At 36.1% G+C, this 17,136-nt stretch overlaps 2 protein-coding genes across 4 annotated transcripts; one reads left to right on the forward strand and one right to left on the reverse strand.

The window, feature by feature from the left end:
- Positions 1-435: 435 nt before the first annotated feature.
- Positions 436-9,518, reverse strand: LOC110694700. 2 transcript variants are annotated; one of them, XM_021871871.1, is made up of 4 exons: positions 9,169-9,518; positions 7,325-7,439; positions 5,197-5,269; positions 436-783 (listed from the first exon to the last, which is right to left on the reverse strand). In XM_021871871.1, the coding sequence occupies exons 2-4, from the start codon at positions 7,407-7,409 to the stop codon at positions 762-764; spliced, it is 180 nt and encodes a 59-aa protein (XP_021727563.1). In that variant the 5' UTR covers positions 7,410-7,439; positions 9,169-9,518; the 3' UTR covers positions 436-761. The 2 variants fall into 2 exon arrangements, with proteins under 2 accessions (XP_021727563.1, XP_021727562.1); XM_021871870.1 differs by having other exon boundaries at positions 7,325-7,429; positions 9,169-9,505.
- A 993-nt stretch (positions 9,519-10,511) lies between these two features.
- LOC110694701 (DNA-(apurinic or apyrimidinic site) lyase 2-like) lies at positions 10,512-16,290 on the forward strand. Of its 2 annotated transcripts, none has more exons than XM_021871872.1 (10): positions 10,512-10,986; positions 11,082-11,193; positions 11,645-11,866; positions 12,097-12,182; positions 12,860-12,975; positions 13,126-13,206; positions 13,323-13,523; positions 14,048-14,199; positions 14,936-15,603; positions 15,909-16,290. In XM_021871872.1, the coding sequence occupies exons 1-10, from the start codon at positions 10,876-10,878 to the stop codon at positions 15,981-15,983; spliced, it is 1,824 nt and encodes a 607-aa protein (XP_021727564.1). In that variant the 5' UTR covers positions 10,512-10,875; the 3' UTR covers positions 15,984-16,290. The 2 variants fall into 2 exon arrangements, with proteins under 2 accessions (XP_021727564.1, XP_021727565.1); XM_021871873.1 differs by having other exon boundaries at positions 10,513-10,986; positions 11,645-11,737.
- The last annotated feature ends 846 nt before the right edge of the window (positions 16,291-17,136 follow it).

Below are 17,136 nucleotides of genomic sequence, written 5' to 3' on the forward strand. Positions count from 1 at the left end.
CCATTAATTTTCTTTATTTTATTTGAATTATACTAGCATGGTTTGACAAATAAAAACATGTCAAACTGTCATTTACGATATTTGTCCTTTCGCGTAGGATTTGTTTGATGGTAAGAATAACAAATTAAAAGTACACTTTGACATTCTTATATTCATCCTAATTCTTTAGAAAATTTCCATAAGAAAAGGGTTCCTTAAGCTACCATATACCTTTACAAGGGAAAAACAAGTCTTTGAAAATATTGCTTAAAGAATTCTTTCCAGAATCAAATAGAATTAGTGCTACACACTACCGAATAATACGCAGTAAAATCTCTTTGTGATGAGATAAAATTAGAAGGGAAAAAACCGAAGGCATTGAAAATCATTGTTGTTGAGCAACTCTTCTAGATTTCTAATTCATAAGCAATGGATTAATTTATAAGCATTCCTAATTATAGTCGTAAAAAAACTTGCAATATAATGCTCTCTTTCGTCAAAATAATTGAAGACGGTGTAGTAATTTGTACAACAATGACCCTATTCATAGAGATCCATTCTCAAAATACAATATTAACATGTAATTAACTTAAAGGATCAATATATAACAAGGGAGCAAAACCCAGATCAATGATCCTTCTTTTAGATTGAGAAACTAAATTGTAAAAGAAACATAATGAAATTTGATAAAGGTACAATGAATAGGATCTACCAATAATTAACAGTACATCAGAAGTTATGTCCAATATCAACTTTGTGTTACTTCATCCAGTAAGAGAATTCTACACACCTCCCCCCAGATACCTGAACAAAATTGGCAAGCAAAAGCATATCAAAAAAACCATTAGTGTTTGAAAATATAATGTTGACGATTAAAACATTGTAACCCAGCAAGATGTGGGATTGTTCGATTCACTGTCATAAAGATAAAGTTCAGGCAGGAAAACAGAGAGAGAGAGAGAGAGAGAGAGAGAGAGAGAAGGCAAATAATGCACTGTAAGCTTGACATCAAGCCTGGGAGCAAATGGGAATGGGAAGGTTAATAAGTTTAAAGTAGCAAAAAAGAAGCTATTCACGTGAAACAATAGTATGGCTGTGCATTCGACTCAGCTCCACCCTCCAACTCTCCCTTCCCCAAGTCAATGTCCTACTGCTATGAGAGACTACATGTCACTTTTGAACAGGGCGTTGGAACTCTTCCCCAAGTGGCCGATTGCTAAAACTATGCTTATTCCCAGCGAGTAAAAAATTTCAGACATAGACATACTCCGGACTCAATTAAAGGAAATAAAAATCACATTCAAGCACACTTTTCATTGCCCAAATGGCCAATATCTAGAGACCAAAGAAAATCCCTGAACATGTCTCTCATCTTTGTCCCCCAGTCAAGAGAATGAAAGTTCTGCAGCTAGAAACTTATAAAGTATTATAAAACAAAAGAGAACAATTCCTTTTATGCCTAATAGTGACACAGAATAGGGAAGTCATAACAATGCAGTGGAAAGAGGGTAATTGGTTCCCTCTTAAAGATGGGCAAATTACAACTGAAGAAAGAAGCTTTGGGATTATTGGATCACTAACAGTCTATCAATGGTCTCAAAGCAATACAAGTCCATGAAGGTCAGTGACCGACATACCACGAATCAGTCACTAAACCGAACAAAGCCTAATTAAATTGGAAAAATTGATAAATAATAATCCCAACTTTCGCCCATTTGCTTAAAATAATCCCAACTATGGATTATTTTAAAATAATCCGAACTTTGAGGGTCATTTACTTTTATCGGTCCCAAGTGACCAGTAACCTGTTAAAGAGGTTTTTTTTTTTCAGATTTAACTGACACGTGTCAGCACGTGGAAGGTTGAAAAAAAATATTAATAAAAACTTAAAAAAAAAAAAAAAAATCCCACACGCAACCCCACCACCACCGTCCTGGCAGCCCCCTTTCCCTAAATTCCAGCCAGGTCACCCTGCCCCATTCCCGCCGGCGACTAGAGACCCCTCCTCCGTGACGGTGCCGGCGCCATACCTCCCCCTACCCATTGCAAATCTTAATCAAAATGTGAAGGTGAATTAAATTGCAACGGAATATCGCAAGGCGAAGACGGTCAGTGTGGTGGGATATTGAGTGTGGTGGGATATTGAGTGTGGTCCGATGCCCAAGAATTATGATCCTAATTTAATTGCACACAATATTGCCTCTGCCCTCCTTAACTTGAACTACGGTGGTTGTGTTTCAATATTGGCTTACGGCGACACTCAGCGTATTTCTTCAGCCGTTTAGCACGCCCTTTTCTCCACCAGCATTTCCCTCAACCACGTCCCTACTAGTATTTGATTTTATCTTGTTCCAACTTTTATTAATTTGATTATGAAATATTTTTGGGTATCAGTGTATTAATTTTTAGTTTGTAGATACTGATTAATGAAATCATTTCTGGTACTAAGTTGTGATTACTTAGCTTGGGTGTTAAAACATTACCGGTGGTTCAGGAGGTAGGGGGAGGGGCGTCACCGGTGCCGGCGGGAGGAGGGGTGTCTAGTCAGCGGCGGGGATGGGGGTTCTGAAAGGGGGGGTCGTGGCTGGTGGTGGGGAGGGTGGTCATGGGTGGGGCTTGGTTTTTTTTATTGTTTACTTTTTGTATTTTTTTACTTTTAATTTTTTTTTAATTTTCAACGAATCATGTGGTGACACGTGTCCCCTTTACCTGTCATAACAGGTTGGGTAACCGGTTTAGGACCATTTTGAGCGAATGACACTTAAAGTTCGGATTATTTAAAAATAATCCATAGTTGGGATTATTTTGAGCGAATGAACGAAAGTTGGGATTATTTTTATCATTTTTTCCTAAATAAATTTTCTCAAAGAAAATTAAGAGAAAGGGACAGATGATTGGCAGGCTTACAGCTGGCCAAAGAAAGCAGATACATTTTAAAGCCTATCAACTAGAATATAATTAGAACTAGCTTAGCATATGTAAGAATTAAGACGATTCCAAAGAATCAGCAATAAAGTCAGAACTCCCCGTAAAAAAAAAAAGAATTAAGGGGCCGTTTGGTTGGGGGTATTCAATAAAGGGAATGGGAATCGACGGGAATCATTCCCTTTGTTGTTGTTTGTTAGGCCACTTTTCCAATCCCCTTTACCCCCTTTATTCCCCCAAATCCCTCTAAGTTCATTCCCCACCCCCCCTAGCCTTTTCCATTCCCTTTCCTTAGCCAGCATTACACCACCGTGCCTACACCAGCCACCACCCTTCTACCTTACCCCCACCGCACAACCACCACCCAACCACCTCACCGCTTTTCCCCCGGCCATCGCCGTCCCTTCTCCGCCACTCGCCCCGACCCACCTCACTCGAAAATCTTCCCCAACCCATCGTCGGAACTCACCGCCCCTGTTTGCACCTCCCTCATCCCTTGCCGGAGGTTGTCGCACCTCCCCCAACCCTCAAAAACCTTCCCCGACCACTCGTCGGCCATCGCTTCCCCTGTTTAGATTGAGCAAAAATCGAATAGAAGAAAAACGAGAATTTGTTGGATTTCTTAATTGGGGTTTTCTAGGATTTGGAGGGTATTGATGATGAATAATTAGGGTTTATGAGCTTGGAATTGGCGGCAATGGCCGGTTCAGAGGAGAAGGAAAGGTGAAAGGGATTAGGGGAAGGTTTTCCGGGGAGGGGGAGATATTTTCGGGGGAGGGGAGGTGCCACGGGTTCCGGGGGATTCCGACAAGGTGATGGCTGGGCAGTGGGGTGGCTGGAGAAGTGAGAAAGTGAAGGAAAAAGGCGTGTGTGGTGGTGTTGGTGGTGGTGGTGTGGTGGGGGTGATTCTCTTTATATTTTTAAAACAAACAACACACTACATGGAATGGTTTTTCATTCCATTCTCTTTCATTCCCTTTGTTCATTCTATTCCGATTCCCCTGCGCGGACCAAACGGCCCCTAAGGTGATTCCAAAGAATCAGCAATAGAGTCAGAACTCATAAGATGTCTTATTTTCGTTTGACTTACTCTATGTTCATAGGACTACCATGAATATGAACTTATCCAATAGACAGCTTCCTCCTATAATTTATGTTGGATAGAAAAAAGATCAAGAATATAATATCAACAAGAGGGAAAAAAGATTTAGCCCACATCAAGCGAAATATATAAGCAAAGTCACTAAGTCAGACATCAATCTTAGTGCCACAGAACTTTCTTTCTTCCAGAGCTACTTCCAAGGAATCCAAGCTAAGGATTCTTTCCAGCAACCAGAACCAGAATCATACACTTTCAACACCAACTGAAACTCTAGTTCTTGCTATTTTATGATTACTATGCACTGAAGCACCAACAATGACACTCATAATCAGATCCAACAGAAGCAGCATAGCGCTTTTTCAAACTACTTTATATGAGGCTGGGGAGTGAAAACTATTGTCCATGCAATGGCTCCAGAAAGACAGGCGTATAAGTTATGGGCGTGATATGACTTTCACAGCATAAAAGAGGGCCATATTGGTGACCCTTACCAGTAAAATAGAAGAAAAGGAAGGCCAAATTCTACTCTGATGTTACCACTTAACAGCACAATAGCATAACATTCAGTGTATTCAATTATTTCAAAATACTTAGGAATAAAACTAGAATAAAAAAAGTACAAACCAAACCAAGACCGTTTTTAAATAGATGCATACCCTGTCATTGTTGATTGAGAATGAGCATAAGCCAAAAAAATTATTAAGAAATACAAATGGATACATCAACTTTTCGCGTGGTATATTAAAAGAAATTGCACAGAGAAACTCAAAATCACAACTTTTGACAAAATTAACAATATTAAACATGTCTTTCTCTGATTTAGTCAATATTTGATGGTGACAAATTTCCAACTCTCAAAGACTATAATGTTTCCTCCAAAAAAAAAAAAAAAAAAAAAAAAAAAAAAACAAAGACTATAATGTCTAATAGTCAAAATGATGTCTTAATATCCATAGTTTACTTTCCAATCATCTGCTATATACATGCTAACCAAGGCCTAAGCAAACAATGAACCAAAAGATAAGTACACAACTACAAATACACTGCGAAAATTCAACCAAGTTCAGAGAATTATACCAAGCACTTCATCACTAATCCATATACAGCTAATCCAAGCACTTCATCACTAAACCATAAAAGACTAACTGATAGAGTGATAGATGTATCCACAATGTGATGATTCAAGTTACCTGTTCCAGAATTCAGATACTTGTCGTAGCCCATTGTAGAAAATAAACCACATTAAGACAATGATTAGCGTATCTGTTCAGGATAAGGAGCTCAATAATAAACTGAAATGTACAAGGTGGTTAGTATGAATTATGAAACTAAGAATGAAATCAACAGATGCCAAATTTGCAAGTCTAACAAAATCCTAGCCCCGCATGAAGAATGGCAAACTTGACATTATTCATGAATTTTGTAAAAGCAAGTAATATTTCCCAGATCCCCCTCAATTAACACTAACAGTAGAGATTGCAAAACCATCTTCGCATCTCTTAAAATCATATATCACTTAATATGGACATGGTCATTACTAACTTAACTACAGTCATCTGACTCATCTCAAATCTTTTATCAGCATCATATACAGACACCAAAGAGACATTGAAATGACTGCAACAATATCACAATAAGACTCATTTTGGATAACAAGAACATCTAACCAATATCCAATAAAAAGATTCATAAACCTTGAACAGATTGATAGCATAAGCAACCGAAAAGGCCAAGTAAGGATTAAAGGATGTGAACCATCGGGCAAATTTTGTCACTTTGAATCCTTGATGAGAATGTGTAAAGGCACAGAGTATGATAACATGTGAATAAATTCATTTGTGAAAACTTTTCTATATAATGTCAAAATTCATAAAGATTGCAGTTTTTAGGCAGTTGCATTCCCATGGGTAATTGTGTAAGAGTGATAGTTATTCATGCTTCGTAGTATGTGTTAGGCTATTAGCTTGTAAATACATAAAATGTCAATCCTTATTCTCAATACTTATTAACACTCACTTCCTCGTTTCCCTATCACCAATTTCTACCTACATAACCCCTCAAGGCCAGAACATCTAATTCCCAAGTCCTCAAATTACAATAGGTTTATAATGAAACTTACATGCACAAATATGGCATACCTAGTAAATCATATACCATCATAGAACTTCAAAACCTTTCTAATTCAAAACATGAAGGTTTTTTGGGTAAATACTTGGAGTTGTCTTCCATGTTTAAAAAATTGTGAGCTCAACAAGTTCATTGAGGCTGCCTTTCCATCACTTTAGGAGCATAACATAACACTCAAAATTCCCAGGAATGAGTTGAGTTTTTTCAATCGGCTGCCTAAACTTCTGTTCACAACCCCTATAATCTCTTGCAGCAACATCAGTATCAACCCTTTTCAAACATCAAAAGAATGGAACCGAATTGCTATCTGGAATATTTTTGTCAATTTTCTTATCATTGAGAATTTTTTACTTTGATCTCCACCAACAATGGCGGTTTCCCTCCATCAAAGACCAGCACATATGGCATACCCGACCTCATAACAAACCCATACCCTCTTTCTCTTCCAACAAAATGACCTTCTCTTCTCATTCACAACAGCCCCATCCTCCTCTCGGTCTTCATCATCATGGGTTCTATGACATTTTATAAGATTCATCAATCTTGCACATACCTACAAGCTAGCAGTATAGACATAGTATATGAACATAAGCCAATTACCCCAGCGACACCTAAAAAACAGCAATAATTCTGAATTTTAACATCACTTGAAAGGGTTTTGCTCAAATTATTATGCTCCACATGTTAACTCATACTCCTAACCTCTATAAAATTACACCCAATATCATTTAAGAAGACAAAACTTTCCCATTGGTTCTTATCCAATAATCCACAAAGCAAACTTTGTCGGGTTCAATAGTATATGTTTATTCACCTATTCCACTATCACTTTCTTGTATATAATAATTTAGCTGCTGATATTTAACGCTGCATAGTCTTTGAGGTTCCCATGAACTAAATAGATATAGCAGTGGAAGCAGTACTCATCCTCAAATAATGCTATATGCCTATACTTTATCATAGATTTATAGTAGTTTGTGAGTACTGACACCTAGTCTAGGAGTGGAAACACATCAAGGCAAAAAGGCTACTTCACAAATCCACTACCACAGTCCACAGCGACATGTTAAATAGCATAAACATATGGAGGCCGCAAATAATACAAAAGTAACGCTCCCACCAATCTAACATATCAAGGCAAATTGGAATGCATGACAAAGAAGAGAAAAAAAATATATATGTAAAGGATACTGAAAAGGTAACGCTCCCACCAATCTAACATATAGAGTCCAAAAGTAACATTGTATAAGTAGATCTTGCGTTGCACCCAATTCATGATTTCTCAAGGACCTTCACCTGGAAAAACCTAGAGCAATGTCATATTCATGATTTTTCTATACATGAATTGAAAGTTTGTATCATAAATAATCTACAACTGGTTATAATTATTCACTAAGCACAATCAATCACCTTTCACAAATACAGAGCAGCAAATAATGTTTATTTGTATGCCACTTGTAGTAAAACCAAAAAAGCCAGGAATCACTTACACTATGTTTGGATAGAGAGAAATGGAGGAAAAGGAAGAGAACAGAAAAGCAGAAATACATTATCCTTTGTTTGGATATCTAATGCAACGAGGGAAGGGGAGAGAATTAAAAGGATCAGTTTTCCTTCCCTAGTTAATAAATCAAATCTCTCCATTGTTGGAGAGATTTGGAAGAAACATGGAAGGTCACCTTCTCCCTCCCCTCCCCTCACCTCGCTTTCACTTCACTCTTTTTCTTTCTACTTCCTTTCTCTTCACTATTGTTATCCAAACATAGTGTCAATATTATTCTCATCGCAACTCCAATTGTCTAATGCCAAGTTAACATACTACGCATATTAGAAAAGTACAGATATTATTCTAATTTGTTTCCCATCATATGCCTCTTGCATATTTCAACACTTTTAGGCTTTATCATATTGAGAAAGCGAGATTCATATTAGCTTAAAATCTTAGACAGGGTGAATAGCTACAGGAGAACCATCACCTGAACTATATTCAATTTTCCAATTCTTATTCATTTGATAGTCTTTATTTTGGTGCAAAGGAAGACCACTCCGATGAGTTCAATCTCTTTTTGATGTAACTAATTGTTTAGATATATGAGCTATAAAATCAGTATATACCATGTCTTAATCCCTACATAATTTTATCCAAGGAAGGAAAAAAGGTCCATTGTTTTCTTTTTTTTAAAATCCAATGATCCACAAAAGCATCCTCGGGTGGGGGATGACAAAATAAAAAGCTAAAGCAATGAGAAAATAATGCTATCTAAGAAGATGTCATCACCCTGGTTTATGGTGATGAAATGTTGAAATCAAGTTTCAAATTGAGTGTGGGCAACAATTTTTCTACCACTCCCAATCCCCGCATAACAGGAAACATTGATCCCTCCCCAGCCAAGATCAACGCTGTGACTAAAACCAAGTTATCAAATAATTTCAATAGCAACAATAAAATCGGCAACTCAGGGTGCAATTCATTCACCGATTTGATTTCAAACTTTTTTACTAGGTAAATTACCCATCTCAGGTGGCAAACGATCACAGTCAATATCAACAATCGTTCCATTTACCTTATATGATATATACAATGTTGCATCTAACTTTAGATTAACATTATACATAACATAATACACTTAGATATAGTATCATATGCAGATCTAAGCAAGTGCAAAAGCTCCCCTACGCATCAAACTCCATAACATACATGTATTGCTAAACTCAAACAAATTCTCAATCATTATCACATCCTACCAAATTAGAGGGTTTTGCTTATCAACCTTAAAACAAACAAACATAGTTCTCGGTCAACTTAAATTAAATCGAACAATAAAGCTAATCAATTTGCAAATAAGGGTATGAATTTTTCGGGAGAGAAAAAAAAAAAAAAAAGAATTTTGAAACTTAATTCTGAATCATTCTTTAACAAATGTATTGAAAGTTGCAAAATTTATGCAGAACAATTTGGTACTTTGTATATTTTAGAGCACAAAATAAATAAAAGAGCATAGGAAAAAAGAAAGAGCGAAAATTGGTGGAATTACCTGGTGAAGATGATGAGAGAGTCGTTTGATGAATTGAAGTTACTGGGTCTACCAGGCTAACGTGGTAGAGATCAGTTTTTCTTAATCAAATTTAAAGGGAATACGCAAACTCATGTGCAACTTTGCTCTACGAAGCAAATAAGGGGTATGGCCTCGAAACTAGGGCCATTCACACTAGTCGAAACAATAATAAGGAGTATAAGGTCTAACGAGAAATTCTTCTACGAAATATAACTGTATACAGAACTATAAGGGTGAACATCCAATCATCTCTAATCTTGCTACTTGAATGTCTCGTTTATTTTGTTTGCTAACCAATCCACATCTTCATTCTCTTGTTTATACCAAAAATGGAAAGAAAAAAAAAAAAAGTCATTTCTTGTGCTTTAATTAGATCATTTTTTGGTATTTATGGACAAGTGTGTACGCATTCATTGTCGCGTGTAGTTGTACTTGAAGTGCTTAAAGTGGAAGATTGAATGACCATTTGGATGATTAACTTTCATACCCCCATTCTTTTAGCAAGAGCAAGTCTTACTTCTACAATCTTTATCTCAACTCTTATGGTCCTACGACCAAACCATTAATTTTCTTTTAATTGCGATAGTTTGATACTTTGATGAAAGATAGTAGGAAACTAACAACGGTCAAAATCTCAACCTTTTTGTAATTTTTATAGTATTAATTAATGGTACATAATAAAAGTTAGTACTCGTATCAGGTTTTCTATGCTTGATAACATAAATCCGTTCCAATACCGTCACTACCTCGTGTGGTGTGTGGTGAATTCTTATTCACTTTAAGAGCTAGATGGGAAGTAAGCAATAAGTAAACAAGTTATGGCTTTCAAAACGTATGAAAATTTTGTTCCAAAAAAATTAGTACTCTTACATGATAAGAGGTTTGTTCAGTCAATAATGGCTTGCGTTCATTTTGAACAAGCACACCCTATTTTTGGTCCTCGTATATACTAAAGTGCGACTGTACGAGTAATAAACATTATTTATCAATTGATACATTAAATTACCGATAAAAATCACTCGTGTCTAGTAGACGTTCAAAGTGGACACTGCACAAGCCACTATAGTTTTAACTTGTACTCTTTTCATCCCTTATTTACATGCCTACTTCCTGTTATACACGGGAATTAAGGAACTTAAAAGGCATAATTGGGAAATACAAATATGTATGTTGGGTTAGAGAGAGATAGAGAGAAATAAAAAGTAGTTGGTAATTATTGAAGAGATGGAGAGAAAAAGCGTTGGAAAATAATGTCAAAAATACAAAAATAAAAAATTGAAAAAAAATAATGACAACTCATCAAAGAAGAAATATTATCAAAAATACATTCTTATTAATTTTGAAACCCAAAAAAAAAAAGTAGCCAGGTAAATAAATAAGGCCATAAGTTGATGTTCATGGGTCATTGAGAAGGGTTGGCTTCCTCTCTCCCGCCTCATACTGCAGTACACTGAAAATCAACTAGTCACTTCTTCATATCTAGGGCTAAAAAATTCCATGTCCCAGAATACTGAAACTGTGATCAATTATATTCCGCTGTTTCTTTTCAGGCAATGATCTGCAACATTACAAGAATGCACACTTCCTGTTCGATGAAATGTCTCAACGAACAAACCCACCTGAAAAAACTGTGTGAGATTGTAATAACACAATAAAATCAGTTATTGTTGATTTGAATTGCCAAAAATGTTGAAGATTGTGACTTACAACGTTAATGGCATCCGACAACGGATAACCCAGTTTGGTTCTCTCCTTAAATTACTCGATTCTCTCGATGCTGACATCATCTGCTTCCAGGTTTCCCCTTCTTTTAATCTATTCTTATGTGGAATTATAGAGTAATTGATTGAATTTATTTATTGGTTTGATTGATTTAAAGTTTTGAAATTTAGGAGATTAAAGCGACAAAACAAGAGCTTACTGCAGATTTGATAATGGCTCAAGGGTATGAATCCTTCTTTTCTTGTACTCGTACCTGTGGAAAAGGTCGCACTGGTTATTCAGGTATCATTTCTTTGCCTAATTGCCCTCCATTTTCCTTGGCGGGGTTTTTGTATTAGCTCGATATAACTAGGTAATACCCGAGTCATGCTCGATTATTTTTGTTAACTGATACTCCATATTGAACAAAAGATTGACATTGGGCTGTAACATTTAATTTACAATGCAAGCATTTATAAATTGATACCCGTTAAGACCTATTTTGATATGCTTTTCTTATTAGAGAATTTAGTGGGAAAAATTGATTTAGTGATTTTCGCTTTTGAATGTTGTATAGATGTTCATATTTCCTTAAAGTGGAATTTGGAACTGAGTATGCTAGATTTTACCTATATGAATGCTTCCTTCTGAGTTGCTCATAAATTTTAAGCATGTTTCTTTGTTTATCAAGCGAAGTGAGTAGCATATCTATCATTTCCCATTGAAATGTAGTAACATGAGATAGCATTTGTAGGTGTTGCAACGTTTTGCCGTGTAAGATCTGCCTTTTCTAGTACAGAAGTGGCATTACCTGTGGCTGCAGAAGAAGGCTTTACTGGTCTTTTAGGTACTTGTGGAAATGAATCTAGTAGTGAGGTTTTTTCAGACTTGGAATGCCTTAAGGAGTTTCGAAAAGATGAGCTTTTAAAGATCGACAGTGAGGGACGCTGTGTCATCACAGATCACGGTCATTTTGGTACCTAGACAAGGCTTTCATACTATTGATCATTTCATCTATTAGCTTACAAGCTGTGTTGTAGTGATTAAAAATTTGAAACTATGCAATTCATCCTAGGGTTTCAATCCATTTTCCATGATCCTGCACACTGACTTTACATTCTGTTTCCAGTTCTTTTCTGATTATTTTGATATCTTATTGAAAGTTTTTCAACAATATTTTGTAAAGTTGCTATGTTGGGATTACAGTTCTATTTAATGTATATGGACCTAGAGCAGCTCCTGAAGATGAAGAGAGGATCCAATTCAAAGCCAACTTCTTCAAGATTATGCAGGTATATGTGTTCTGATATCTGATATGTACTTTCCATTGCTCTCTTGTGTTGCCAAGAACTTTGGTAGCAAGAGTACATATTTTATGCGTATATGTTTAAATCAATTACATGCATCAATGTTTAGCACTGTTTAATACTCTGTCCATAAAGTTGGCTACACTTTGAAAATTTACAGAAATGAAGGATTGTGCATTTATCTCTTGTGTATTACAATAACTAGTGACAGAAACAATATCTGTGCCTGATAATAGTGTAAGGTAAACCATAATTTAGGGTAACTAAAAACAATAAAATTACAAGTTTTATGGGATGAAATGAGTTGTAAATAGAGTTTCAGTATGTATTCTTACTTGATGTGAATGATGTCTTGTTGAATTGATAATATATTCCTCTCAATTAAGGACCCGTGCTATTCTAATGCTTAATATATATCTGGAAATTGGATATAAGATCCTCTGATATCACCAACAAACTGACTACTTTACAGGCAGTTTTATATTGTTACAGAAATGAAAAGGAAAATTTAATAAAACTTTCAAGAGTAGGATCAAAGAGTCTTTTCATAAGATAAATCACAATTTTCATTTAGCATTATAGACAGGCTATCTGACTGTCCGTCTGTTTGTCTCTGTGTGTTTGTGTTTATTGGACTTTTGAAATATGAAGTTTTTTTTTAGAAAAGATGGGAATTGCTTCAACAAGAAAAGAGGCGGATAATTGTAGTAGGGGATCTGAACATTGCTCCTTCTGCTGTAGATCGCTGTGAACCTGGGCCAGACTTTGAGAAAAATGAGTAACTATCAATCTTCTAATTTTCAACTTATGTGGTTGGCATTTAAAGCATTCACCAATCTCCTTTTCTTTTCTTCTTCTATTTCTCTTGTTAGGAGAACGAAATTAGACTTTCAGCTTTTCTAAGATAATGTTTATGCCTTTTTTACAGGTTCCGTAGATGGTTTAGGTCTCTGTTGGTGAAAAATGGAGGTTCCTTTCTTGACCTTTTTAGAGAAAAACATCCAGAAAGGTCTTTAACCTCTTTACATTAGGTTTTATTCTTTGCTATACATACAAATCATAAGTCTATGGAGCTTTCATATTTTTGCAATGATCTAATTGTTTAATCATCTTCTTCTCATGCAGGGCAGATGCATATACATGCTGGCCAGTACATACAGGTGCTGAAGAGTTTAATTTTGGGAGCAGGATAGACCACATCCTTGCTTCTGGTGTATGCTTACACCACATTCAGGGAAATGATGATCATAACCTTGGTGTTTGTCATGTTGAAGAGTGTGATATAATGACACAATTTAGAAGGTGGAAGCCTGGAATCTCATTGAGGTATATGATTAATGATCTAATTCTTGGCAGAAAGTGGGGCATGCTACATGGTTTTGAATGTCAAAATGATAGTGCTAGAATTTGGTAAATGTATGTTAGTTGGAGCCAGGATTTTTTATGAGCAAGGAAAGGGAATGATAGTCTTTTCTAACAATTGCCTCCAAATAAAACTATTTTATTACTTTAATTGATACTTTTTATTGATTTTCTTTTGATCCTTCTATTTCATTGAAATTGTATGTTAAAAATCTTTATATTTTGTTTATATAGAGAAAAATATAGACATATGGTAAATCATGGTTTGAGGTACTCTGGGTGAAAATAATATATGTCCTCTTGAGTCTTGATATCAACTCTTCGTATAACAAATAGTTATAGTTCACTGTAGATCTGATGTGATGTTTACTAAATTGCAAGTTGTTTTGAGATAGCATATTCTTGGCTAGTACGTCATGGATTAGCTTATTAAATTTGGGATCATCATTCCCTGCGATCTCACTGTTATGTTTTGCTCTGTTCTATAGCTGGAAAGGAGGTAGAGCTACTAAACTGGAAGGTTCTGATCATGTTCCTGTGTTTGTTACACTTAAGGATATTCCTGATATTCAAATCCACAGTACACCACCTCTATCCGCCAGATATATGCCAGAGATCCGTGGGTCACAACAAACTATTGGTATGTGACTTTTCCACTGTCATTTGATGATGCTGTGAACATATACATATCAATCAACCATGGTGTTCATATATTGATGTGTGCACATCTTATCTATTGCAAAACTTCCAAGCGTGGAAAATAGTACTATATATAGCGGTCAGAGATCTCTATCTTAAGATGGAAAAACATGAACAATCGTATAGAACTGAGATATTACCGATGAAATGAAAACCAATATGCGATTTTATGGTGGAACTCCTAGCATCCTGGAGCTTCTCTTTAGGAATGTTTATGGTTGTTGTATCAAATTGTATCTCCTCTCTAACAGTTGTCCATTTTAGGAATGTTTTAAAATCTTCTATCACTCTAATCTTACCTTTACACTGGTTCTTCATTTTCTTTCATTTCTTAGCTTGCTCAAAGATTAGAGAAGGGGCAGGGGTCTACACTTGCACGTGACCCGCTAGCTCAATTAGGTTGCCACTAATAGCGATCATAGCTGCTGGAGTGTCTGGTGGGTGGAGATTGCTGATGTACAGGCAGGTCATGCGGCAAGTGTTGTTAAAGACTTTAAAATAGAAGCTTAAATTGGAAAGATATTGCTCAGTGCCATAGACTCTTAGGTGTTCTCTTTCTACTCCGTTGTGTTGGACCTTTGGCTATATCTCTTATAGATCCCACAATTTTTGCTTCATTATTTACAGGATCTATTCATCTGTCTTAAATTTGTAATTCAGCTCTACATTTTATGCAGTGTCAATTTTGATGAAAAGACAGATGACTGAAAGAGTTGGTGCTGGTACGCTGACAAGTCCAGCCACACAAGATGATGATGACATCGATTTAATTGGAAGGATTGAAGAAGCATCTTATTCTTGCAGTGTATCAAGCACTGACTTAAATACACTATCATCTTCAGTGATGAATTCCTGTGAAAATGAGCCCTGTACTTCCAAAGAAAGCCAAGATGCGGCCACAGCAGGTAATCGGCTGATTCGATCAATACCAGGTGTACCAAAGAAGAAGAAAATGAAACAAAATCAACATTCTCAACTCTCATTGACATCCTTTTTTCAAAAAATTCCTGGTACTTGTGATAGTGTGGAAAAGTCTACCAAGGATGCATCAGATAACCTAGAAAGTACTGTCATTTCTCCTGATTATGTGAAAGAAACAACAGAAACTATCAACAAGGAAGGCAATTTTGATGAAAGTGCTTCTTCTCAAGAGCATAACCCTCCAACTGATTGCTGTCCTGAAAATGATAGAAAGACTGCTGTGATGGAGTGGCAAAGGATTCAACAACGCATGCAGGATAGCATACCTCTATGTGAAGGGCATCGTGAACCCTGTGTTGCTCGGATTGTAAAAAAATCAGGTCCTAATTTTGGGCGAAGATTTTATGCTTGTGCACGCGCTGAGGTATTTTTTTTTATCTGTAGTCACATAATAAGTTTTAATACCTAAATAAGATGCTTATAAAGTTATGATATGGTGACGAGGTTACAAAGATCATTTTCGCTGTTACCAATTCATTTATCTGAGTTGAGATTTTCTTACATCTAGTCCACCCAAGTTTGTTCTTTTAATCTCTTTGTTCAGTATATTTTTTTCTCCAACTATTCCTGCAGCATTACTTGTTTCAAAGATTAAGATTATAATGCAGTTTATGAATGTGGTTGAGGGTATTGGACTAATGGTACTTAAAATGGACATTATTTATGCAGGGCCCTGCATCAAATCCTGAAACTAGATGCGATTTTTTTCGATGGGCTGACACAAAATCAAGACAGAAAAAATAGTCTTAACACTATCTGCAAGGAATCCGAGTTCAGATGTAAATGACCCGTCATCCTAAGTCCGGTTCTTGCTATCTAGTTAGGATACTGTTATATCTTCCTGTGGTGTTTCACAGTTCTGATAATTATTTTTGCTCTTCTGTTGACGTCTCTTGTGATCTTGCCCTTGTAATTTTAGTCCCTTAGGATTGAGCTTCATTGTTCTGTTGTACCATGTAATTCCTGTAAATGATGTATCCCAGTTAACCATCAATTGTTCAATGTATCTTTGCCATTCACAACATCTTTAATTTCATGAAAGTTTCTCACATTTCATTTGCGCGGTTTGTGAAGTTCTGACTGTTGATGCAGCTTGCTGAACTATTTGAGATCCATGCACAGATGGACATAATTTGATGTGTTCTTATTTATAGTACGGTTTTGTAGGGATCCAATGATGTCTTAGCCTTGTGTTTCAAACTGAAACCGGGAGTGATTGTCTAATGTTTAAAGCCCTCCACGGATTTATGAGTGTCCTAGTCTTGTTGTTCTATTTCGAGTAGTAAAAGAGTAAAAGTTATGCTAAGCTTAATCTTAATAATACAACTTAATAACATGGCATTTAACATATATTCCATTTGTTTAGAGAAAGTACTCCTAGTAATTGGTCAATTGACTGCTATGCGAATTTGGCTCCACATAAGTGTAATAGCCATGACAAAGCACACGGGATATCCTCAACAAATCTAATACGAAGTAATTCTTATGTTGGTTGGTCATAAAACTCATTTTGTTGTATACAGGTGAAGGGTAGGCCCTTGGGCCTATTTACATAGAGTCTAACGGCTATCCTATGAGCCGTTACGTTCTTTATGTGGGCCTTAAAACAAGTCGTGGCCAACCATGTCTAAGTTCCAATTCATTAAGAAACAACAGTGATGTAAACGAGATTTGATCTCATGTCTTAAAACCCAAGACTTTAACCAACTAAACTAGTTGACATCTATAAACTTAAATTGTTGTACTTTTTTGTTAGTAAACATTCTAATTGTTAGTAACAAAATTTCTAAACTAGAATGATAATATAAACTCTCTTTGTGTTGAGGCCTAACAAACTGTGAAGCCACCAAGGTACAAGTTGATGCTGCATGGAAAAAGAGAAGGAAAAAGGGTGAAT

The sequence above is a fragment of the Chenopodium quinoa genome, unplaced genomic scaffold (assembly GCF_001683475.1).
Source record: "Chenopodium quinoa cultivar QQ74 unplaced genomic scaffold, ASM168347v1, whole genome shotgun sequence".
Lineage (NCBI taxonomy): Eukaryota > Viridiplantae > Streptophyta > Magnoliopsida > Caryophyllales > Amaranthaceae > Chenopodium > Chenopodium quinoa.

What these genes read in the sequence shown, in the direction of transcription:
- LOC110694700 (XM_021871871.1), bottom strand. Translation starts at nt 7,409, where the DNA reads ATGAATTGGGTGCAACGCAAGATCTACTTATACAATGTTACTTTTGGA. An exon ending in GTGGGAGCGTTACCTTTTCA is followed by an intron (nt 5,270 to 7,324) that starts GTATCCTTTACA and finishes TATCCTGAACAG; the next exon opens with ATACGCTAATCATTGTCTTA. An exon ending in GTATCTGAATTCTGGAACAG is followed by an intron (nt 784 to 5,196) that starts GTAACTTGAATC and finishes AATTTTGTTCAG; the next exon opens with GTATCTGGGGGGAGGTGTGT.
- LOC110694701 (XM_021871872.1), top strand. Translation starts at nt 10,876, where the DNA reads ATGTTGAAGATTGTGACTTACAACGTTAATGGCATCCGACAACGGATA. An exon ending in ACTTCTTCAAGATTATGCAG is followed by an intron (nt 12,183 to 12,859) that starts GTATATGTGTTC and finishes GTTTTTTTTTAG; the next exon opens with AAAAGATGGGAATTGCTTCA. An exon ending in CCAGACTTTGAGAAAAATGA is followed by an intron (nt 12,976 to 13,125) that starts GTAACTATCAAT and finishes CCTTTTTTACAG; the next exon opens with GTTCCGTAGATGGTTTAGGT.